This window comes from Oryzias melastigma, linkage group LG16 (genome assembly GCF_002922805.2).
Source record: "Oryzias melastigma strain HK-1 linkage group LG16, ASM292280v2, whole genome shotgun sequence".
In the NCBI taxonomy this organism is placed as follows: Eukaryota; Metazoa; Chordata; class Actinopteri; order Beloniformes; family Adrianichthyidae; genus Oryzias; species Oryzias melastigma.
Genome location: NC_050527.1, coordinates 26,127,186 through 26,151,906, shown reverse-complemented (window position 1 = coordinate 26,151,906; position 24,721 = coordinate 26,127,186). Strand labels below are relative to the sequence as shown.

The following is a 24,721-nucleotide window of genomic DNA, read 5'->3' as shown; positions in this document are numbered from 1 at the left end:
TTTCTGTTCTCTTTATTTCCCAATTATTAGATCTTTTGTAAGATATTTTGTTTTTGTTGCAGGAAAAGGAAGATAAATACATAAAAAAAAGAATAAGTTCAAACAAAATGTTGTGACAACCGTTCATTTCACGAGCAAATCCATTTCCTTCCTCTGAAGCAAAGTTTGTTCAAAACCAGAGAGTGCATATCAAAATAAAAGCCTGCAGCTGAATGAATCTCAGGAAGACTCGTCAGGCGGGAGAGAAAAAGAGAGAAACGAGAGCGATTCACAGCGAGACAGAGGAGAGAGGCAGAAAAAGGGGCTGGGGGAGGATGGAGCCGAAGAAAAGGAGGACAAGCGAGCAGGGAGGGAGGTGGGCGGCAGCAGCAGGCTGCAGGAATGTTTCACATGCCTGTCCTCTGCATGACCTCGCCTCCCCGGAGTGTGGGAGATACTGGGAGTAATTAGCCTCTTTTAACATTGGAGCTGGGCTGCCTTTCCGCCTCGCCGGGGTTAGCAGTGGCATTGAAGGAGATCAAGTGTACAATCATTTCAAACGGGCCTCGCTCTGCGCCGCTTTTGTTTTTGGCCGGAGCTTCTTTGGTGTCGTTTGCAGCCGAACAATGCCGTGAATCACTTTCATTAATTTGAAGAGCAGATTTCCTCCCCCCACCCTGCACGCCAGCCCACAGCTGACCTACTTTATCTTCCCCTAGATTTAATTATGATTTCTCTGAGTGCAAATATTTTTCACTTAAGGTCAACAATCAGGAGTGCACGGAGAGACGTCCGGGGACCTATTGATTGTGCAAAAAGGGCCTCACGGTTTCAATCCTGTAATGTGGAGCAACAGCTTGATAAGTTTTGCTTTGATGGCCTCCATTAGAGAATTCTTAAGAGCTGCTGTCCGTACAGACTCCAACAAGCCAGGAGAAACTTCCACCTGCATCTTAAAGTCCCACTCCAATCCTTCTATGGAGCTAAGTTAGGGCCAATATTATTTAAAACCCTAATAAAACAAAAAGTAAAATATCCAAAACTTTTTACTATTCTCAAATATACGTAATTATTTTCAGCTTCAAGATGACAAAAACTTTTTGATTTTGGCAAAAAACTTTCATAATAAAAGATCACTGAGAAGCATAGAGCTAAATTAATTGTAACCCAAATAAAGCAAATTGAAAAAAATATTAGTGTTTGACCAAAAAAATGTCAAATGTCCAAAACTGTTTGCGTTTAAAACAAATGTAATTATATTAAACTTCAAGAGCTCTTTTTTTAAGATAAAAAAAATTCAATTTCAAACCTTTTTTTTAATTTTCAAATCTTTTTTTCATTCTCAACTCTTTTTTTGTTTTCAAAACTGGTCATTTCAGTTTGGAAACTATTGGCCACAGCTGGGCCAAAAGTTAAAAAAAAAGAGTAGAAAGTGAAAAAAAAGATTTGAAACTGAAAACAATTACATTTGTTTAAGAGTAGTAACTTTACATTTTACATGTTTGCATATGTTTGTATATTTTCTATGTCACACATGATTCCCTCTCACTAAATTTCTACTCTGATTCTCAACTATTTGAATTAAAAAAACTCTTGAGCTTAATTTTTTAGATAAATGTCCTCCATTATCAGAAAAATGCCACAAGATGATGTTAAAAACAGTTTTTTTTTTCAAATCAGAGTGGGACTCTCATTTTATATTCAAACATCCAGCTAGAAAAAGAATTAAATCATCAAAAGCTTTTCATCTTTTTTCAGAATTTCTACATTTTGAACTAAAATATAATGAAAACTTAATCCTGCTCTTTGAGCCAATGAGTGAAAATGTCACCGTAACTGTTAAACTCTGGAGATGGATAATGATACACGCTCTGACATCCCTCTAAATGTTTTTAAGGTGCAGAAAACTAAGAATTTGTTTTCTGCCTGTTTTAAAAATGTTTGAAATGAGTCGTCTCCTGCATGAAAAAAGCTCCATCGTTGTGACTTTAGGAGGTTATTGACATCTTGGGAGAATAATAATCACAATTTTAAAATGTTCTAAACCTCTAGTGTTGTTTGAAGACTCCATAACGTAAAGAATTGTGATATTCTGGACGTAGATTTCTCACATCTCTGGAGGAGTATCTTGACGAGTGAAAAGAACATTTAATGAAGAGAAGAAATCTTAAAAAATCCATTCTTATAGTGAAAATTAGACGGATTTATTCAAAAACGCTGGTTTTCTTCTACTAATGGATCTCGATTTGTATAAAGAAATATTTAGAAATCTTGTTTTACTCTTAAATTATTTTAAATATGTCATCTATCATGAGAAAAATCAAACATAACATGTTAAAAACACCATTTTCATTGGAGTGAGTCTTCAAACACAGTCAGAGGAGAAGCTTTTCTAATATCAGTGAAAACAAAAAAATATTGCTTTTTTAGGTCAATTTTGAATAATATCTTTCAAATATTTCCTACTTATTTCTGGGGGGAAAAAGTGTCCAAAAATCATCAGTAACCTTTACAGTGCCACTCTAATTATCTTTTGATCTATTATCAGACATTTTTTTAGTGGTCTTTTGATGCTGTTTTAGGCCAAAATCCATAAAACGTCTGTCATTTTCTATAGGACATAGTTTCTGCAGAGCAACAGGAGTTCATTAGAAATTCACCTCTAGGTTGTGGGCGGGGCTGTTGGTGGGAAGTGAGCCTGTCTTTGCTTCCCGACATCCTTCTGTTTATACCACCAACCTCACAACAAAAATGGCGTTCAATACCAGATCTATCCAGCTGTACAGTTTAGATCCAGATTCCAGCTAAAACCAAGACGTTCATGGATCTAATTGTCTGCAAGTGGATGCATCAGAATGGAGCTTTTTGCATATTTCTACGTTACAAATACGATTTTTTTCAAACAGCATTTTATGAATCTGCTATTAATGATGTGAATAAAGAAACACTCAAAGATGCAATTTTAAGCTTAAATTTCTTTACCAGAAAAACGGCCCAAGAATGTAGAGCTACCACAAACGATTATTTTAATTGTCAACCAATCACCGTTTATATTTTCAGATTATTCAACTAATCGGGCCATTCGCAAACTGGATATAAAGCACACATCTTAACCATCGTTAGCTTTAAACTAACTAAAGCTGAATTTGGCCACTGAATATGCTAGTCCTGATACTTGAAGATTCTGAAATTGATAGCTTAAAACACTGAAGCTGATAGCTTAAGCTAATAGCTGAAAACGTGGAAGCCTATAGCCAGCTAAAATATTCTTTAAATGCCAAATTAGCCTAACAAACTGAAAAAAGCCTAAGTTAGCCAAAACAGCTAGCATGCAGCTGCCACATTAGCTCCAAAATAGCCTAAAAAACCTTAATAAATGCCAAAATAGTCCAAAAAGCTAGCATGTTGTTTGAACTTTCAACTTTACTACACTCTGACTTCATATGATCATATGATCTTCAACGACTATTCGACTATTAAATTAGCTGTCGATTATTTTAATAGTCGATTAGTCGTTGATTTGTTGACTAATCGAGGCAGTCTTACAAGAATGCATTAAAACCCCATTTTTATGAGAGGGGGCCTTAAAGCACAGATGCAGATTATAATCTTCTGGAATTTTTGACTAATTTCCCTCCAGAGTTTCATTTTTTTTAACCTCACAGATCCAGTTTCTATTAAAACAAACCCTGAATGTTTGGATCTGTCTCATCTGCTTCATCCCAGAGAGCTCTGTACTCCCAGCTTCCCTCCACCTGCTTCGAATGAAAGATGACACCTTTGCGTGGGGTGCATTGTGGGTAATGTAGGCCCCGTCATTAGAAGTGGGCTGCGGGGGGGTTGCTGGTCTGCAGCTCTGGAGCTGGTGGTTTCCAGCGCGCAGGCAGGATGATGTCAGACAGCGGCTGGGTCATGTGAAGGGCAGCGGCGGAGGAGGTTCACGGAGAGTTCAGCCGCATACATTAGGTAACACCATCGCTCGCGCTGACATAACTAGTATGAAGCAGGTTAAGTTGAGACATTTGTCAATAAAGAGCAGATAAGATTAAGAAGTCCCGCTGCAGACTTTGTTATGCAAAACAAGCCGCAGACCTGGATGCGCTGAGCTGCGGGATTACGCGCACACGCCCCTCGGAGAGCAGCACGGCGCGGTAAACATCCCAGCCTCCAAACTTGTGCGAGCACGCGCCGGGAGGGAAGGTGGCCTTTCATCCTGGAGGATTTTCCCGCGGATCATGTTTGACTTCATGGACTTTCCCGTCTTCGGCCCCGGAGAGATCATAGACTTCTACTCCGCGTCCAGCCCCGCGTGCACGCTGCAGGAGCAGGACCGGGACCGGGACCAGGAGCTGGCGGCGTTCTTCCCGGAGCTCATCGATTCGGACTGGCCGGAGCACCGCTGCTCTCAGTGTAGGTAGAGGTGTTTGGAGCACATTTACGCGCGTCTCATCCATCCAGGCTCGTGCGTAAAACCCTTTGTTTCATAACGCCGTTAAATTCTTCTGCAGCTCACAATCACGTCAGTGTTTATGCCAAAAATTACCTTTTAATTTAACATTTTATCCTCATCAGGGCAGCATAAATTACATGCACGAAAATAATCCACAATAATGAGAAAAAGGACAAAGAAATAATTAATGTTTACCTTAAAATCTAATGTTTCTGCTAAAAGTAAATAAAATCATTCTGAAAATCTTACATTACATGAAAATCAAACTGAAATTTGAGCAAAAATACATTAAAAATGAAATCCTAAATATTATTTTTCTCCTCTACAGACAAAAGTATTTGGAGAAACACTTTTTCTCAAATTATTTCATATTTTACTTTCAACAAAACAAAATAAGAGAGCTGTCAGTGTGAGATTATGCAATAATGTTGTGCAACTTCTTTATTGCAAAAAAAAAAAAAAACAACGGAAGAAGCATCCCTGTCCTGATGGAGAGTTCTGCTTCAAGCTCGGACTCGGTCCATGTGGGGGACTGTGTTTGGGACAGACAGAGCCGGTCAGTTTGGGGTCGCCGCGGGTTCACGGGACGGTCATCAGCTCAGGGGGTCAGGGGATCTCCAGAGATCCCAGAGCTGGAAGAGCTGCAGCATCAGTCTGCAACTGGAAAGAAGACGTTCGGAGGGACTTTACTCTCCATTACTGGACTTAAATGAGGATCTGAAACATGCACACACTGAATTTTTCATCACAATTTGGTTCACATATAAATTATTCTGAAAAATCCACACAGTGATCCATAAAATTATACATTTAGATCAAGGACTTAAGGGATTTATCCAAGAAAAACTGTCTATTCCCACAAAAATTCAAAATTTTCTAAAATGTATGCTGAAGTATTTAGTGCATATGTTACATATTTACATTTTTTAGACAAATAAACAAAATAAAAAAATTTAGATAAAATGCTACATTTTAAATATATACATTTTAATAGCTTTAAATCAAATAATTAAATGATTCATCCAAGAAAAACGAATTATTCCCACAAAAAATTCATTTTTTTCTAAAATGTATGTTAATATATTTAGTGCACATGTTACGTATTTACATTTTTTACACAAATAAACAAAATAAAACAATTCAACGAAAACGTTACATTTTAAAAATGTACATTTTACCAGCTTTAAATCAAATAATTCATCCAAGAAAAACTATTAATTCCCACTAAAATTCCACTTTTTTGTTAAATTTATGTTAAAATATTTAGTGCATGTGTGAAATATTTCCATTTGTTACACAAATAAGCAAAAGAAAACATTAAGATGCTTTTAACAAATTACAATTACATTTATTTTTTTAATTTGGGCCAAAACCCTGGAAAATTGTGAGTTTCTGTTCAAAAAGATGATATATTTTAGAGTCTATGTGGGGATAAAATGTGAGTTTTATTTAAGCATAAATAAATTAGTGGATTACTCAACAAAATTCCTCTGGAGTCAGCCTATAAAACATTCAGATTTTACATTTTTGCTTTTCTATCAGGAGCTGCAGGACAGCAAATCTTTTTATTGGAATTCATCAAACCAGATTACATGTTTTTATTGATTTAAAATCTGGATTGGATTATTGTGGAATTTTAGATAAATTTGATGTTTTCAGTTCTAATTTCGACAGATCCTTGTTCATAAAACAGCTAATCTTATCTTTGAAATGCTCAGATCAGTTTTGAAAGGCTGCTTTTTGTCTGTTTGGGTTTTTTTTTTGTAGCTTTCTCCTAAAAGTTTTACACCCAAAACATCCGCTAATGACGTCTTTTCACAGACGGGACGCATCACGCAACACCAACTAAACTGGGAATTGTTTGGCCCCTTCCCCCCCGAGCGAAGCGCTTAGCCGCTTTGCCGCCCTGTCCCCCCCCCCATCAGTCAGTTGGGCTCGTGGCATGCTCCTGCATTGTTTGGCGTTGGGGGAAACCATCAGCCTGATGGGGGGGTTTCCTGGTTTGACCCGCCGGTTCCAGGTTCAAGCAGAGGCCGCAGGTCGGACGGGATTCAGCCGAGCTGCTCTCGTCTGCTTCTCCTCCACGTGGAGTTTTTGGGTTTGCACCACCAGAGGAGTGGAGCTGAGAGCCGGCAGGATGGGCGACTCCATCCCTCTGAGGGGGTGGGGGGAATGAAAACTCTCCACAGGAACGGAGAGACGCTCCAGCGGGTTTCTCTGAATATTACCGCCTCCCGACGAATGACTTTCTACGACTTTCATCTTCGTTTCTGCAGCAGATAACTGCGAGTGCACGCTCAGATGTGTGCACGCTCAGATGTGTGCACGCTCAGATGTGTGCATGCTCAGATGTGTGCACGCTCAGATGTGTGCACGCTCAGATGTGCACGCGTGAACAGCCTTAAAATGAAGGTGCAGTCTGCAAATAACACGGAAAATCACAGAAGGTTTTCTTTGGAAAACAGCTGCAATATTGTTGATGCATTTTATTTAAAGCAAGCAGGTTCATTTATAAAGCACAATTCCTACCCAGAATGATCTACAAAATATATAAAATTACAAAAAAGGAATACAAATCTATGGATAAAACACAAGTAAAACAATAAAAGTCAACAAGATTAAAACGTATAAATTTAAAATCATTAAAAACATTCACATAAAATAGTTTAAAGCACATTGCTCAATAAAAACGTTTTCAGCCTAGATTTGAACATTTCTCATGTCTCACATTTTCAGGGAGGTTGTTCCAAACTTTTGACGAGAAATCCTGAAAATCTGCCTCGCCGTGTTTAGTTTTGACTCTTGGAACCTGAAGAAGACCTCTGCCTGAGGTTCTCAGACCTCGAGATGGGTCATAAGGAATGAGCAGATCCGAAATGTGCTTGGGTCATAAGAGACTTATAAACAAGCAGAGCTGTTTTAAACTCGAATTTCTGAGCGACAGGAAGCCACAGACCTCAGAGCTGGACTCATGTGGTCATATTTCCTGCAGCATTTTGAATAAGTTGTAGATGTTTGATCCCTCGTTTAGACAGGAGGATATTACAGTTTCCAACCTACTAGACACAAAGGCATGGATTAGTTTTTCAGAGTCAGGTTTGGACACAATATTTTGAATTTTAGTGACAGAAGGCTACTGATGTAAGTGATGAAATTTAAGTCAGAGTCTAATATAATTCCTTGGTTTCTTACCTGATTTTTTTGGTTTGAAAGAGAGGGATTCCCGATGACCGATGATACTTGTCCTTTGATTTTGAGACAATTATTTCAGTTTATCTGAGTTTAGATTGAGGAAATTATCTTGCATCTACATGTTCATTTGTTCAATGCAACAGCACAGTGAATTTACTGGACCTTGTTCACCTGCTGACAATGAGATATAGATCTGAGTGTCATCTGCATACAAATGTTATTTATGCAAAATCCCTTAACTTCAGTTTTATCATTTAAATAATCTAAATATTCTGATAATAAATGTGAATTTATTTTGTCAGAGTGGAGATGGTTAGTCATAACTGCAGTTCAAACTGTGGACAAATTAAAAGGATTTTTATTATTTTTGTGATTTATTTTGACTTAATGGTAAATTTAGTTTTTAAAATAGCTTCAAAAAGCACAAATTCTCTCTCTAAATTGGTGTTGCTGGACAGATACTTTTCCATTCCTCGCACACGTTCCTGGAATAAGACTTTAATCTGTAATTAGTCAGGATTTAGTTCCAGAGCTGCCGCCGCTTCAGGAAACGTCCCAACAGTCAGATGGACAGTCAGGTCTTAGCTCCGTCTGCTCGTCCTTAAAAGCATGCTTCAGAAACACGGCAGCTCTGATAGATTCATCCAGCCAAAGATCAAGACAGGTTCAGTCAACATGAGGAATTGATTTTATTATTTTGAAAATCAGGCTTTTATTTTCGCTTTCCAGATGACTTCCTGTCTGATTAATCCTGTTTGCTTAGGAAAAGCAGAAAAGTGACTCATCTTTAGTGCCGTTGGCCGTCCTAAAGGTTGCTTCATCACACCATGAGCTCATTTGCATAATTGGGTCACATGCATGTAATTGCAGAGGGTGCATAAGGTCGGTGGGAGGAGCTTACAGCAATCTAGCCTCCAATGATGCCAGAAACCATAAAAAAAATGACTCAACAAACATTGACAAAAAATAGTGCAGCTTTTCCAAGAGGTTGCCTCAGGGATGTGTGGAGCTAACGCCAAACTCCGTGGCTGAAATGAGCACTTCCTGTCTCACAGGAACTAAACGCTGAATTTTTCAAAGAATCTACAACATTTGTTTAAGTTGCATGAGAAAATATGCAATTTTTTTGTGTAAAAATTAATGTTAGGTGCAAAAAATATTAGCATGATTTCAAAATTAGAAGATAGCAAAAAAGATTCATTCTGATGGTCTTTTATTTGTGAATATGCCTCAGTCAAAACCTAACAGACTGTAACTGAGAGCTCTTTGTTTACAGTCTCTCCCGCTAGCTTACAGCCCATCATAAACCCAACCTAATATTAGCGGTACAACAAAAAAGGTGAGAAATATCGGAGCTATCCAGCTGTACAGTTAAGATCTTTCCAGCTCAGATGAGGAAAACAAAGACGTTCATGGATCTATTTGTCTGCAAGAGGATCAGAATGGGGCGGAGCTTGTGGCTCGTAGATTCGACATCACTTGCAGGATTTTTCAAACAGCATTTTTGTGTCTGTTTCTGATTCACAAAATTACTTAGAAATGCATCTTTTATCTTCATTTTCTTAATCTTAAAATGCCACAAGATCATGTTAAAAACTCAAAAAAAAAACCAATGTAATTTAATGTAATTTAATTTAATTTAACTCTGTAAGGTACCACCTTCACTAATTACGTGACTAAACTGATTCCTAGTTTTAAGTTACACTTACCTGAGTAGCTGTGTTTGACCCTGAAAAAAGGTTTTTGCAGCACAATTATGCAGCACGATTTTTTTTTTTTTTTTTGCCACAAAATATTTTTTTGTTCCCATAAAAAAGTGAAAAATGCTATTTTATCATCAGTTTTGTTGCATCCTTTGGAAAAGCCAGAATTCCTACATTCATCTTTGTTTTTATCTGTGTATTTTCCTTTCCCCTTTATTTTCTGGGTCAAATATTTTCTCCACACTTAAGTCGTTTTTTCACCAGTTATTTTTTTTAACTTTTACATCAGTTGTAACTTAAGTAGCTGTTGTATTTTTATTTTGGTTTAACCTTTGCAGGACTGCACACGACTTCAGATTTAGTCAACATTTATATTTGGTGCTTCCACTCCTGCTTTGGAAATTCCTAAAGGATGAAACAGTTGTTGTAGTTGTAGCTACAGTAGCATTCAATGAACACAGGGCATTTTTGATTGAATTTAGAGCAAATTTGAGCTCATCTGGGCGACTTCTTTGGTGTGAAGAGATTTCTCTTCTCTGTCTGGGTGTTTCTGGAAACAATATGTCTCGTATTTTAATCATCTGCTTAACGTGACATCATAACAAAACCTGGATCTGCTGCATGTGCTCCAGGTACGCAGCATCGATCCCAGCAGATGGAGGATTGTTTCAGATTCAAGCTCTGCACCCTCAATAAAAACCTACGAAATAACGAGTTTAACTGAAGGAACCTACAAAATCTGAAAATTCACATTTAAGATAAAAATAAATAACATTATTCCACTACGAACTAAGTAGTAGAAGTCACCTGATGACTTGTGTTATGAGTTGTATTTAAAAGTATTTATTATCATGTCTTCAATGACAAATATTGTTAAATGATTCAAATGAAAGTTTTCTGTTTTTTTTTGTTTCTAACATTTGGATATATGTCTATTAATGTATATTGAATTGATGAAAATGTTACTGTACAGACAAAATCCAATGAACTTAAACCAAAGAAACAAAACGCCAGGAGGAACCAGGAACATAACACACTAACATCTCAGCGAAACCATCAGAAAAAAGTAAATTAATAAAAAAATATAATAAATCAGAAAGGAAATAAATGTTAAAAATGGCTAATAACTCCAAATTTAAAAAATAATCTAAAAAGCAATTTCATTTATTGTAAAAATTCCAATTTAAGCCAAATTTTACCAAAAAATTACTGTAATGTAAAAAAATGTTAAGCCTCTATTTAACGTGTTGTTATTAATGATGGAATAAATATTTGTTGTTTACAGTAACTGAGATCAGCAGAAACACAGTGTCACAAAAAAACATTAAGAAAATAAAGAACAAAAAATATATATTTTCTCAGTTTTGTAGAGATATTAAAGTCGGCTAAAGAAGCGATTGTGTAAAACGAGGGCGACTCCTCTCAGGGCTTTATGTGTCGACGCCGCGCTGAGTTAATGGTGGAGCTGGAACAGACGTCTCCTCACACTCTTTGTTGAAGCTCATGGAAGGATGAAGAGCAGAATTCTGTGAGGGCATTAGTGGAGGTTCTACTGGGGGCTTTGGGTCAGAGAAACACTTCAGTGAACTAACAGCAACAATGTATTTATGTACTGTAAATAATGCAAGACAAACATGAACGCGAATGAATGGTTTTGTTTTTATGGATGGATGGATGGATGGATGAATGGATGGATGGATGCATGGTTGGCCCAGCAGTCACTGGCTGCAGGAACCAGATTGTTTTTGTATATGGAACTATTTCTTAAAAAAAAAACTCACTAAAAGTTCCATTCGCCCAGTACCGGTGAAAATGTTTTTTTTTTTGTGCATAGTAAGCGACCCCTCCCCCAAAACGATGACATCACCAAAAAAAATCAATGGGACGAAAATCATTTATGGAGCAAAAACAACTATTTTTCAGGATCCACTAACAAAACCAAAAGGCTTGTGTTGAGGTTACCCGGAAAACGTTTTGAAATTATTATGGGATGTACACCTGACCTATGGGAAGGCAGTCATTTTGTTCCAATAGAAATTTGGCAATTTCACCTTTTCCAACAATATGGGAAAGTTAAACTCTTGTGTTTCAGTGATTTTCATGGAATTTAATACTCATTCTGTCCAGCTTAAGTCTACAACCACCGCAAAAATGTTTTTGACCTTTGACCTCAGGCAAAGGCCGCCATCTTGAATTATAAGAAAAAAAACTTTTTTACCAGTTACAAATGAAAACTCCTTCAAAATGATTTTCTTCGATCGTCTTGTAACATTTCAAACTTCATTAGGAACCAATTGGAAAGAAATGTTGGAATTAGAAGTTGTAGATGTTGCATGGCGTGCGCTTGGCGAGCTTGCAAAAGTGGTGATCTCCTGTGACTCACAAATTTTCCGAACAAAAAAAATTGTGAAAATGTGATGCATGGATCCCAGGCTAAAACTGAACCAGATAAAATAACAGAGGAAAGGAATATTTGAAGAATGTGGTCGTGGTTAGCAAATAACCTCCGTTGCTAAGGAAATCCAAAAGTTTACTTTTGCCGATTTTTGTGTAACTCATGTCGATCTGTTCAGAATCTCCAGGCGACCAAAACACAAAATGGTTGCTATGGAGATAAAACCATCAGAAAAGCTTCCTTTTTGCACCAGTTTGACAGAGGCAGAGCGAAGGGTGCTAGGTGGGCTGCGAGGGCGCATAGAGGCGGGCGGCGAGGGCGAGTAGTGCCAATGGACAATAAAACGGAGCTTATGGCTTTAAATGTCAATGTCACTTGGATGACAAATTATTATTTTTTGACATTTTAACAGCAACTATCTTATGAACCATTAAGATAGATGGATAGTTCCTTATTTTTTTTTTCAATAATACAACTAAATTTGAAAAGTACTCTTTGGTCTGTGCATTATTCTTTTAAAAAAACAATAATTTCTACGATAAAATTTCCAACAATTTTTTTTAAGTACTTCGTTTAGTTATGGAAAACAATATATTATAACTAGTTACTTTGAAGCCACATAAAATGGATTAGTCATTACAAAAAATAATCATAAAAATAAATAAAAATATTAGATATATAAATTATTTATTTAATGTATTTAAATATTAATTTATTTCAAAATGAATAAAAAAATAATAAAGAGAATTAGATAAAACAAGACTAAATAATAATAAACATGCCTATTAAAACATTGATGCAAGATGAACTCATTTAGATTTTTATCCAAACATTTCAAAATATAAGTTTTATTCCTAAAATCAGAACATCTCAATTTGTCATTATAGTTCCTGCTTTGCAAGATTCAAACATTAAACTACTTCTGAAGTTATAATGTTCTACACTCTCACCAGAGCAAACTACTTTAAAAAGCACAAAAAGTCCAACATTCTCACACGCACAATAACTGCAAATATTAAAGTATTTGTTTGTTTTAGACAGTGCATTTATAGATTCATAAAAGTTAACTATTTATAACTCCAACTGGTCTTTTTTAAATTCAATAATTGGATCAATATTTATTTTCTATATATTTCCTCAAATTTCTCTACAGTAATGGAAATATTAATGTTGAGTATAGACAATCTAAACATTTTTACTTTGTTTTCTTCTCATGTTAACTTTGCTTTAAATGAAAGAATCATCAGATTAATGATTTAAGCTCTTTAAGATGAAGTGAAACCTTTCTTGTCGTCTGTGTTTGTGTGTGTGGTTCCAGCGGTGGAGAGCCACAGCTCCAACTGCAGCTCCGACGACCTGTTCGCCAGTCCCGCCTCCCCGCCTCCTCCTCCACGCACTTACAAGCCCTGCTTCGTGTGCCAGGACAAGTCCTCCGGCTACCACTATGGCGTCAGTGCCTGCGAAGGCTGCAAGGTATCGAGGGCGTGCTTCGCTCCATCGTGTCTCCTCTGATCCAGTTCGAAATGTTTGACGGATCTGTTGTAAAAACTGCTTCAGTGTTTTTAACCACATATTTTTTGTCAGAGATTGAAGGTATCATGTGTGACTTTAGAGAGTTTCAAATACACTCTGTAGAGATCAGAATCAACAAAATTGATAAAAACAAAGATTTAGATAGAAATGACATTTTCATTTCACACTGCAACTTTTTTGTCAACTTCTTGGTTATTTTCAGTAAATTTTGTTGACACAAAATAATAAAACGTTTATTAATCAATCAAAATATTTACATCTCTTCCGTCGTGTCTACATCGAACTAAGTCTCTCCACAACTCGAGTTCGATTTCCAGTTCATTGACACGTCGATTTTGCAGCAAAAAAGAGGAGGAACGGAAAAAATGGTTGAGGTTTCAAAATAATGGCTTCTGTTGTACTTTCAAAACAAAAGTGAATACAATTTTATTTTATACTTAGGGTGACGTGTCTGCCCGACTACGCAGATAACGCCGCCATTTATTTTTGCCATGAACAACGAAAGTTAAATGTGGGAAGTAGAACATTTTCTGTGATGCAAAACATACATTTTACAAGAACTCAGTGGGGGTGGGGGGGGGGACCAGAGATGCAACCAAGACAATAATGTGCACGACCTTGACATTTCTCCGTGACCTTGATATGTCATGTGGGTCATCTGAACAGGTCAGCCCGGATCCATTGTAAGAACAGCTGTGACTGAGACTTATTTCTGCCTGGAGTTCAGTGTAAAGGATTGTCAGAATTAACAGCTTGTCTCAGTGGGCGGAGCTTAACACACCAACGATGACCACGTTTCCGATTCATTCGTGGTTAAGAAATCGTGACTCTCCCAGGAATTCCTGAACATTTCATTCATGTTCCAACATCTGAAGTCAGCCGCTACTCAATGAAACATTCATCACATCGTTACTCCAACAGCTAATAAAACAGCATCAAAAGCTGTTTGTCATATCTCATTTGTTTCTGTTACATTTGACATTTTTGGACTAACATTTTGATTGGCAAAGAAAGCCAAGATTAAAATCCCCAAATCAGCTTGAAATATGCAGGTTTGTCTGTGTGGATGTAATCCTGTTACTGGACACAAACCTGTAACTGTAGTTCAGGGCTGCTTAAGGTTCAGATCTGATTACATTGAGCATTATTGTGTAATGAAAGGTATGATTGTGATTCCACTTTTGTCAGAGGACCAACAGATCATGAGTAGAATTAAGGGGGCGTGGCCTTAAGAATGAGTGAGTGTTTGACCTATGCAGTAACAATGACTCAGTGCTAAATTTATCACATCTGTCATTCACTGAAGAATTACATAAAACTCATTTATTTAACTTTAATCAAGAAGACCTGCCTGCAGACGTCATCGTCTAGAGCAGGAAGTCATGATCAGGACCAGAAGTCCCCCTCAGATCGCTCCTAAAAAACGTTAGCTTAACCAGCAACCTTAACAATTACAATTTTTACTGTTTTTTTTAATTTTTTTTTATTATTATTAATTTTGAATAGCTTTATTTTCACTGTACATTATACAACGAAATTGAGTGCAGTGGATTCCTCTTCAGGTGTGTTTGTAAATAAATAAATAAATAAATAAAAACCAAATAGATAAATTACACTCACACATCTATAGTTCATGGCTCATAATATTGTACAAACATGAAATGAAAATGAAAGGAAAATGAAAAGAAAATGAATCAAAATAGAAATAAAAATAAAAATAAAAATAAAAATGAAATGAAAATGAAACGAAAATGAAACGAAGCTTTATTTGTCATGTGCAATATCAACACAGGTCAATAGTACAATGAAATACTTGAGGTAAGAAGCCAGTGAACTCACCAATTTGGTAGGTTCTTGTACATACAATAGTATGTAGAGTAAGTACAAAATAATACAAGTAAAAAGTAATAATGTAAAAAATGAAAATAGTAGTAATTAAAAAAGAATATAAAAGAGAAGGATTTTAAAAAATCAGGAAAGGAAGGTGGTGATCTAGGTGCATAAAACATGTTAAAACATGTTAAAAATATTGCATTAACAGGCTCAAATTATTTATTAACCTTTACTAGAATTTTTTTCTACAATTCTTAATACTTTTAGGATAAGATTAGGGTAAATTGTTAAATTTCCACTTCCAGCCAATGACATCAGGCGCCGTCTTGTCTTCTGTGAAGTGATATTTGTGCCACCGCATAGAAACTGAGACTAAATTTCAGTAAAAATATTCAAAACTTTTGAAGTATCAAATGAAAATAGTAAATGTTTGTTTTCAAAATAATTTTTTGCGTTCAGAGTTTAGAGTGATGTTTGTGCCACCAGACAGCCAATCACAGACAGGAGGGTTCATGCTGATTGGTCTAGATCCATTGAAGCGTGTCACATTCACCGTCCAGGGGGCAGACACTGGAGTTTGTATCGGAGCAGTTCAACCAGGATTCTGCAGTTTAACAACATTCTGGTCTGTTTATCGCTGAGCTGAGTTCAGAAGGAGCAGTAAAGCTAATGATGCAACACGGTTCTGTTTATTTATGTTAGTGTAGCGTCCAAAAAACTCTGAAGCAGAAAAAAACTCTCATTACATCCAGCGGGATGTTACATTCTGTTACTGTTGTTGTTTATATGGATGATACATAGTTTTTCATGAATAAAACATTGAAATATAAAGACAAAAGCAATTTTTTTTAATTGAAAATTTGCTTTTTTACTTTAGACAAAAGCAAATGAGATCTTTAAAATAGACACCTTGTGTCAGACGCATCATCTGGTGAAGCCGATTTATTCAAAGAAAAAGATTAACAATAAGAGATAAAATTGCCATTTTTATGCTTCTACATTGTCTTCCCTTCCTACTTCCTACTTCCTACTTCCTACTGCGGTACATATATACAGGACTTGTCTGGTATGATCCAAAGATGTATGATTTATGTACAAGTATTTGCATCTTTTCCTTTCTGAACAGAAACTAAAAACGTTGTTCATCCTAAAATGATATGTGCTTTAAATCTATTTTAATTATAAACAAAGCTTATAGAAGATCAAACTTTTTACCAATAATTTACTCCGGAGGATTTATCAATTACACAGGTAGCACATTTAGCAATATGTCAAGAGATAAACAGATTATTTGGCTGTTTTTCTATTTTTTTTAGCCATAAATTCACAAAAAAATGACTAAATAAAATGTAATAAATGCTAAAATTATTATTTTATTTTTCAAATTATTAAAAATGTCTTTTATTTCAGCCAGAGAGGCAAAATGGAGGCTTCTGAGCCTTTTTAGTGATGCTGTGTGAGATAAATATGGCAACTTGACCTGATAGACGACCAATCAGCATCAACCCTCGTCTGTGATTGGCTGTGTGGTGGCACAAACATCACAAACATCACAAACATCACAAACATCACAAACATCACACTAAACTCTGAGAACAAAAAATCAAAGACCGAGATGGTAGACAACGCATCCGAAAACAAAATTCAAGTTTATTAGTTGACCTCTTCAGTGTTTTAGCGTACAGATATTTTTTATATACATTACTGACTTTAATTATAAAAAAAAGTAATTTTTTTGCACTAATTTGTTAAAACCTTGTAGAAATGAGTCAGTTTGTTTACATCCTCTCCGTCCGGGTTTTGTTTATTCCAACTCTCAAAGCAGATCACTTGTTTCTGTTTTAAATAAAGTTTTCATCCCTGCTAAGCCCCTCCTCTTTCTCGCAGGGCTTCTTCCGCCGCAGTGTGCAGAAGAACATGGTGTACACGTGTCACCGCGACAGAAACTGCATCATCAATAAGATCACTAGGAACCGCTGTCAGTACTGCCGCCTGCAGAGGTGCTTCGCTGTGGGGATGTCCAAAGAGTGTAAGTCCACGCCGCCGCCTGGGACGCTCCGGGTCATTCTGGGTCATTCCGGGTCAGCCCGTAAAATCTTCTTCTAGTTTTCTGTCTGAAAAGTCCAGACGGTAGGACGGAATCAGGAGGTTTTTCAGAGTCGGTAGATGTTTGGTTTAAGGATATGTTCCTTTTAATTAACTGTGATTTTCTATCAAACTGAAGAAATTGTCTGAAACAGATCAAAACTGATCAAAACTGATCAAACAGGTGATCTCCAAACATAACCTGGAGAATTCCTTTTGCACAGATTTCTATGAGGGATTTCCAGAAAAAAACATTTTTTTTTAAAGTCACAATGTAGACTCTTAGAGAGCTCCTGAACTGTTGGAGGACATTCAACATAAAGATTTTCTTCTTCGGCACAGAGTTTAGGAAGTCATCCGGGTCCTGAAGCTGCAATTCAGCCCATATCATCACAATGCCTCCACTATGTCTCACTGTTGTTCTGATGTTCTGATCTATGTTGGTGTGAGTCCAGATGTTCTTGAGTGTCATCAGAACATGAATCTAGAAGTTTAGTGGGGCGATCAGGGGCGGAGCTACTCAGCTCAGAAGACACGCCCCATCAGAAGAGATTCTGGAAACAGGCTTCAGATCAACATAAAAATGTATTTTTAAGACATTTAGGTTGTGGGATTTTGTAAAAAAAAATGTCATAATTAAAACACTACTGGGAACATTTTTTAAATTAAAAAAAATGTCATAGGGGGCCTTTAAATACTTTTTTTCAGGCCACAGATCGGTTATATATCCAACTAAAGTGGGAATTTGATTTGGGTTTTTTCTTTCTTTAGCCGCCAGTTTCTTTCAGATTGAGGGTAAAGTTTCTCTTAATCCTTTGTACAATATCTACAGCTGCTTCAAACTTTAATGTCCTGTAGATTTCGTGTAGGAACCATTAAACTGTGATCTAGATTTCTCCTTAACCCATAACTGTCAATGTGGAACCAACTTCAGCCTCATCTGACTCAAAAAAAAACCCCAAACAGTCACTAAAACTGTTATTGTCTATTTATAATCAATAACACGAATCCATCGTTTAAAAAAACTTTATTAGCAGCACCTTCATTACATCAGAAAAGCGGTTGCTGAAATTCTGCATTATTGTTATGGTCTGGAAAACAATAAATCCAGATTTGGAGTAAAGACTCCTGGTTTTTGTCTGTTAAAGGTAGCTTTTATTTTGAAGTTGAAGGCTCTTCTTCCACTTCCTTTTTTCTGTCAAAACACTTTTCAAATATCTTTGTTTTGTGTTAACTTCACTAGTGTGTGGGTTTTAATTTAGAGTCAGTGCTGTCGCTTTAAGAAAGTAGCAGATGGATTTTTGACACGAGTGACTTGTGTTGTGAATGAGTCAGATGTGGTGGAGAATCCATTCGTTTTTCAAAATAAAACGTCCTTCAGAACCAGATTAGAAATAAAATGCAAAAAAATGCAGGTCCTTTTTTTCTCTTCTGCCCGGGACCAACTGTTCTACGGACCGGTACCGGTCCAAGGTTTTGGTGTTTCTGCTGCTCCCTTTTTGGGACGGCACAGCAAATCCTCCTCCTCCCTCATGTCCTCCTTCTCTCCATCCATCAACCTCAGGTTACTCCAACACTGATCTCTGAACATCTCCTATGATCTGATCCTCTGGTGGATTCATTCCTGATCCATCCTGACCACTCCAAAGAAAACCTTTAACATTTTTGTCTCAGTTATGTCTAAAAATGTAAAACAGTCAGATGACTCTAAGCCTTTCTACAGACTCCTGATAAATTTTCACAGCTTTATGCTTTAGTGTTTTGATTAAATGGGTTTGACTGAACTCCTTTTAGTTTGAAAATATTACAAATAATAGTTTTAAGAATGCAGAGCTGGATCATCGTGCAGATCTGGAACGGCAAACGTCCTCAGATCTCCTCCAGCTCGTTTCCTGGCTGAAGCTGAGCAGCGTTGGAGGAAACCTACACAGCACTGACCCAGATAAGCAAGAATCTGATATGTTGCAGAAACTGGAGGGGGTGGAGAGCGAGCACCGGGTCAGCGGTGCCGGATCCTCCCATCCACATGTTCATTGTTGCTCGTCCACATTCAGACACATTACGTAAAGGCCTCACATGGATCCGACAGATGTATGCTATGTAACAGCGCTCTGCCTGGCCGTGTGTGTCTGTGTGTGGGAGTAACACGATCTCGCTGGAGTGTTTACACAATGACGGCCGCATGTAGGCCAACGAGGGGGAGGAGCGGCAGGAGGAGGAGGAGCTGGGAGTGGCGAAGGCAGAGACGGAGGTGTTGCATAATCCTGAGCTCCCCTGACATGTGTGTAGCTGCCTGAGCCGAGTCAGTGGGACGCGCTGAAACGTGTTGACACGCTTACCGAAGAAATTATAAAAGACTAACCTGGTTAGGCTGCGTTTTCCCCGCTTCACGTGCTCGCAGATGACCCACACAGATCCCCGCCAGCCCGTCTGCCTTCCCCCAAAACGCTCGATCTGTGCCGGATCAGGGTGGAGGTGTTGGTGTGAGGGTCTGGCCTCTTAACAGAGTTATGTACTGCGGGTAAAGGGGCTAAACCCACCAGCTCCTACCAGATGATCTGGTGTTTTCATGCATGTGCTGCATGTTTTGAATAATTGTAGTAGGACATGTGGACTTCCGGTTGCTTGGTGGTAAAAGATCATCATCATTTTCAGGAATAGGTGTGGGTGAAGCTTAATTTCTTCCGTATAAATAACAAGTGAAAACAAGTTCATCATTTCCCTTTAAACCTTTGCTGTTATGGAGGAGTTGGGGTATTTAATTTTTTTTTTTTTTATGTTGCATCCTTTGAAAAGCCCTTTGAAAGGGGTGTAACATAAGTTGGGGGCTTGTCCGGGATCAGCATCAAATCCAGTGTAAGAGTTGGAGTATTTAATTTGTATATTTTTTATCTTTATGTTTCCTCCTTTCCAAGCCCCTAGACAGGGATGTAACATTATTTGGGGGCCTGTCCGGGATTGGCATCAAGTTCGGTGATATATTTGGGGTATTTAATTAGTATTCTTTTTACCTGTATGTTACATCCTTTTCCAAGTCCTTAGACAGGGGTGCAACATTATTTGGGGGTTTGTCCGGGATTGGCATCAAGTTCAGTGTTAGAATTGGGTTATTTGATTTGTATTTTTTTAACATGTATGTTACATCCTTTTCCAAGCAGACAGGGGTGTAACATAAATTGGGGACTTGTCCGGGATTGACATTGAGTTCAGTGTTACAGCAGTGATATTTTCATCCTAAAATTCCCCGACAAGCAGCAACCGTCTAACTTCCAGAGTGTAAATGTTACGTAAGAGTTTAAACTGTTTTATGTGTGAACGTAAACTCTGACATGAGTTAAAATTTTTTTACAGTGTTTGTCACCCTGTAGTCGGAAAAAGAAAATGTACTTCCATCAGTCAAAAAAATCAACAGAATCTACTGACCAGATCGCAGAACTTCCAGTATCTTCTGGAAAAATTGAACCTAAAATTAAACACTTACATTAAATCTAAATACTCCTCCATAAAGTTATAAAAGTTAAAAACTTTGAAAGAGGTTTGTGTAGTTTGTGGCTGTTTGCATTCTTTCCAAACAGCTTTACAAAATAAAAGCTTTTCCCATTTTTCCAGTATGTACGATAACGTTACAATATATTTTTAGATATTATTAATTAATGACTTCATCGATTTAATTCTTACTCAAACATTATGACACACAAACTTTTATTTATTTGTGACATGGAAAGGGAAGAAAAGAAAAGAACTCATTATTTCTGCCTCTTTTACTGAAACATTTATACACTTTATTTAAAACAATAAACAAACAGAAAAGCAGCATACACTAATAAATGTGATTCCTTAGTTAAATTACACATTTAACACCCCAACAACCTAAAAAAAATCTTACAAACAAACACAGGCTAAAAATAAGCTGGAAATTCAACCAGATACTCACAAGATCCGTTTGAGCTCCTCAGTTCCTGACCTGCATCTTTGTGCTCCTCAGCGGTGAGAAATGACAGAAACAAGAGGAAGGCCAAGAAGGAGGCGGTCAAGATGACCATCATGGAGACGTACGAGTTGACGGCAGAGCTCGGCCTCATCGTGGAGAAGATCTGCAGAGCTCACAGGGAGACGTTCCCCTCCCTTTGCCAGCTGGGAAAGTACACAACAGTGAGTTTCAGTTTAGAAAGGACGGTCCAGTTCTTCACCCCGAGGAATCTAAAGATCGGAACTCGGTCTATGTTCACACCAGGCTTGTGTGGTGCATTCAACAACGTGGGTTCGTACTTTTAGCATACGGTGTACCAGTGCATGTCCTCTCAGTTGGTGCAAAATGTCAAACCGAGACAAATCTGGTGAATCCTTCTCCAATGATTTTCTTTCACAGCTCTGTTCTAACTCATGAAAGACTTGATGTCATAGAATTCCAACTGGGCACAATTGGTCAACGTTCAACAGTTTTGAACGCAGAAGCCCAAAATGTGCACATACGTGTTTACATAGACGCTCGTACATGTATTTCTGAGCTCGGTTTGAACGTAAAACTGATGCTGCAAGAACGTGTTGTTCGCGATTTAATGAAGATACTTTCAGCCGGTGCCGTTCACACCGGACCAGCATCAGACAATCAGGTTGTGGCAGGGAGGGGATTCTTCTTCTTTTGTTTTTCTACTGTTTTTAAGTGCTCATCCGCCACCTACAGTCAGTGGAGCCTCGGTGTGCAAAGCCACAGCTGTGAAAATTCTGCAATTCTTGCTTCAGATTTGTTATCTTCACAGCTCTGTCGCTATAAATGTCCGTCTTGGTGTCATATTAATCTGACTGGGTACAAACCGCATTATTACTTCCTTCGTGATCACGTTTTCCAACGGTTGGTACTTCCATGTTTTGAAGCAGACATTACCCACACATCACCACTAAACCTGAGTCTCTGATTGGACGCAATGCCGCAATCAAGCGTCAAGAAGTTGAATGAACGTTTGATTTGTACAGAGAGTTCATGACCGGACTTAAAAACTCAAGGTTTTCACGAGTGTGGAAGCTTGAATTCTGGTTTGCGCATGTTTGACAGAACTTAAATGTAAGGCGACGACGCAGCCGGTGTGAACGCAGCGTAACAGGAACAGAAACAGCTCAAATCTTTGACTTCAACTTTTGCTGAAACCAGCAACAGTACTTTGTGGAAATGTCATATGTAGATCCACGTGGAGGTTTAACCTGTCAAAACATCATGTGCCATAGAACATATATACGTAGCAAGAAAAACTGCAGTCAATCGGAGGTATAAAATAGAATAGCAATACTTTATTCATCCCAGGCTGGGAAATTAGGCTGTTGCAGCATCAGAAAATGATGAGTCAGAGTACAGTAATCCATGTGATGCCAAACATGCATTTAAACAAAGTTATGAGGATATTTATGGCTTTAAAGTAAGACGAGGTGGAGTTCTCTTCTTGTAAGCTTGAATGATAAGAGAACAAGTCAGAACTGGAGGAACAAGTTACATTTCTCTGACTGGAAAGAACACATCAATGTTGATGTCACGCTGTGGACGTGATGTTTTGATCCTCGAACAGGTTTGTACGACACGTGTACAAAGACATCGGTTAAGATTATGTAATCTTCAATTCCTTAAAATCGTTTCCAACTTTAATCTGTTACCTGCCACAAACTTAAAGCTGATGTTCAGGTGTCTGTGGAGGTGTAAGAATGATGAAATCCACAAAAAAGAGAGACCAGAAAAGCCTTTTTACAGTCCAGAGCCAGCTTATATTTTTACTTTATTAAATTGTATTTACTTATTTTTGAGTGAAAAAGGCTGTAATGACAGACGCGTGGCTTTTAGATGTGCAGAAGTGGCCATTAAGACCGTCCAATTTAAACCAGTAAAAAATTCAACTTTATTTGTAAAGAACTTTTCCTGCTGTAGAGCATCTCAAAGCGTTTTCCACAATAAAAGAAATAACAGTAAGGCAAAAAACTGTAGTTAAAATAGAAATCATAATATAAAAAAAATAAAAACACAATAAAAATCCAGCACACATTCACATCCTACGAGTACAATCCAATTAATTATTAGTAAAAATGTATAAAATCAAAATAAAACATGTGGACATGTAAAAGCTATACTAAATATGTACGTGATAATGCTCACCAAGGCGTTCATGATCAGAATAGACGCCTCGAAGGGCATTATCCCGCTTATATCCTGGTCACGTACAAAATAATAAATTTGAAATGAAATATTAGAACTTTAATCTTCTTATTTTTAATGTTTAAATCATATTTCATTAGAAGCGGATGTGAAGTGATCCAAAGCATCTTTCAGAGGCAAAGTTTGGTGAATCCTCGATTCTGATTGGCTCTATGGTGTCCATTAAAAAGTGATAATGGAGAAGTTCCAGTCACACATATAGCGGAACTTAAAACAACAATCTAGCGGATAGAGGGGAACTTAACCTCATTTAACATAAAAGCTTGTATGTATACTACTTACACCGTGAAGTGCAAGTTGTCACCGAACTTATCAAATGCAACCAATCAGAGTCAAGTTCACCCAGATAATTCCATAAAATACTTAAGTTCAAAAAAATTCTCTCTGGAACTGAAATTATCCATCACTGTTGAGGAAAAGACAAATATATATTTAGATAATCTATAGGTTTTGTTAGGTAGTGGATGGTATTTGCTGTTTTTATCCGGACTGCCATAAACTAAACAAAAAGCTTTTAGGATTTCTGCATGTAAACATCGGTTGTGTATGGATGTGTTGAGATGGGATATTTTTACCCCCAGAACTCCAGTTCAGACCACCGGATCCAGCTGGACCTCGGCCTGTGGGACAAATTCAGTGAGCTTGCGACTAAGTGCATTGTGAAGGTGGTGGAGTTTGCCAAGCGAGTGCCGGGCTTCACCGGCCTGACCATCGCCGATCAGATCACTCTGCTCAAAGCTGCCTGCCTCGACATCCTGGTAAAGTTCTGTCTGCTCCTCAAGATTTTCTCTCCATTTTTATGTGTCTGGCAGTTGTCTCTTAAGAAACTTTTGCCTTTAATTGTTTCTCTCTGTTTATATATGTATCTGTGTAAAATGACTGTGTAATGCATGTATTTGGGTAAATCAAGATTTACATGTGAGCAAAAAGAAAAAAAACATTTTTAGGAATAATCACATCTAAAAAAACGTCTTATGCCCAAGCCTCAGCCTTTATTTTCATAAATTTGAGGCAAACCAGGAAGTACAGGATGCTGCAGTTCCTCCAAAGACCTCTGGAGGCAGAAGGGAGCATTTCTCCATTGATTTCTGTGTTAAAGGGCATATGCCATGCTAATCTTTAGCCTTTCAGAGTAAACTGAGTTTGAACTCCTTGTGAGTGACGCCCATTTCATGTCGTCACAGGAAAATATCACTTTGGTGTTGTTTTTTTAACAATATGATTAACATTATAATACACATAAAAGCTCTAAAAAGTTCATTTTGCATGTTATAGGCTTTAAAAAAAAACAACTTTAGACCAAACAATATAAACACACATACTTATTTAAACACACACACATATATACAGTATAT

The 24,721-nt window shown here is 37.5% G+C and overlaps 1 protein-coding gene across 1 annotated transcript in view; it reads left to right on the top strand.

Moving 5' to 3' along the window:
- The first annotated feature begins 3,576 nt into the window (after nt 1–3,576).
- LOC112136726 (retinoic acid receptor beta) overlaps nt 3,577–24,721 on the top strand; it is a 23,544-nt gene continuing 2,399 nt past the window's right edge. The window contains exons 1-5 of the mRNA XM_024258608.2: nt 3,577–4,389; nt 13,038–13,192; nt 16,973–17,114; nt 21,156–21,322; nt 23,948–24,124. Coding sequence (XP_024114376.1) covers nt 4,215–4,389; nt 13,038–13,192; nt 16,973–17,114; nt 21,156–21,322; nt 23,948–24,124 — 816 coding nt within the window. The 5' untranslated portion in view covers nt 3,577–4,214. The remainder of the gene's footprint in view (nt 4,390–13,037; nt 13,193–16,972; nt 17,115–21,155; nt 21,323–23,947; nt 24,125–24,721) is intronic.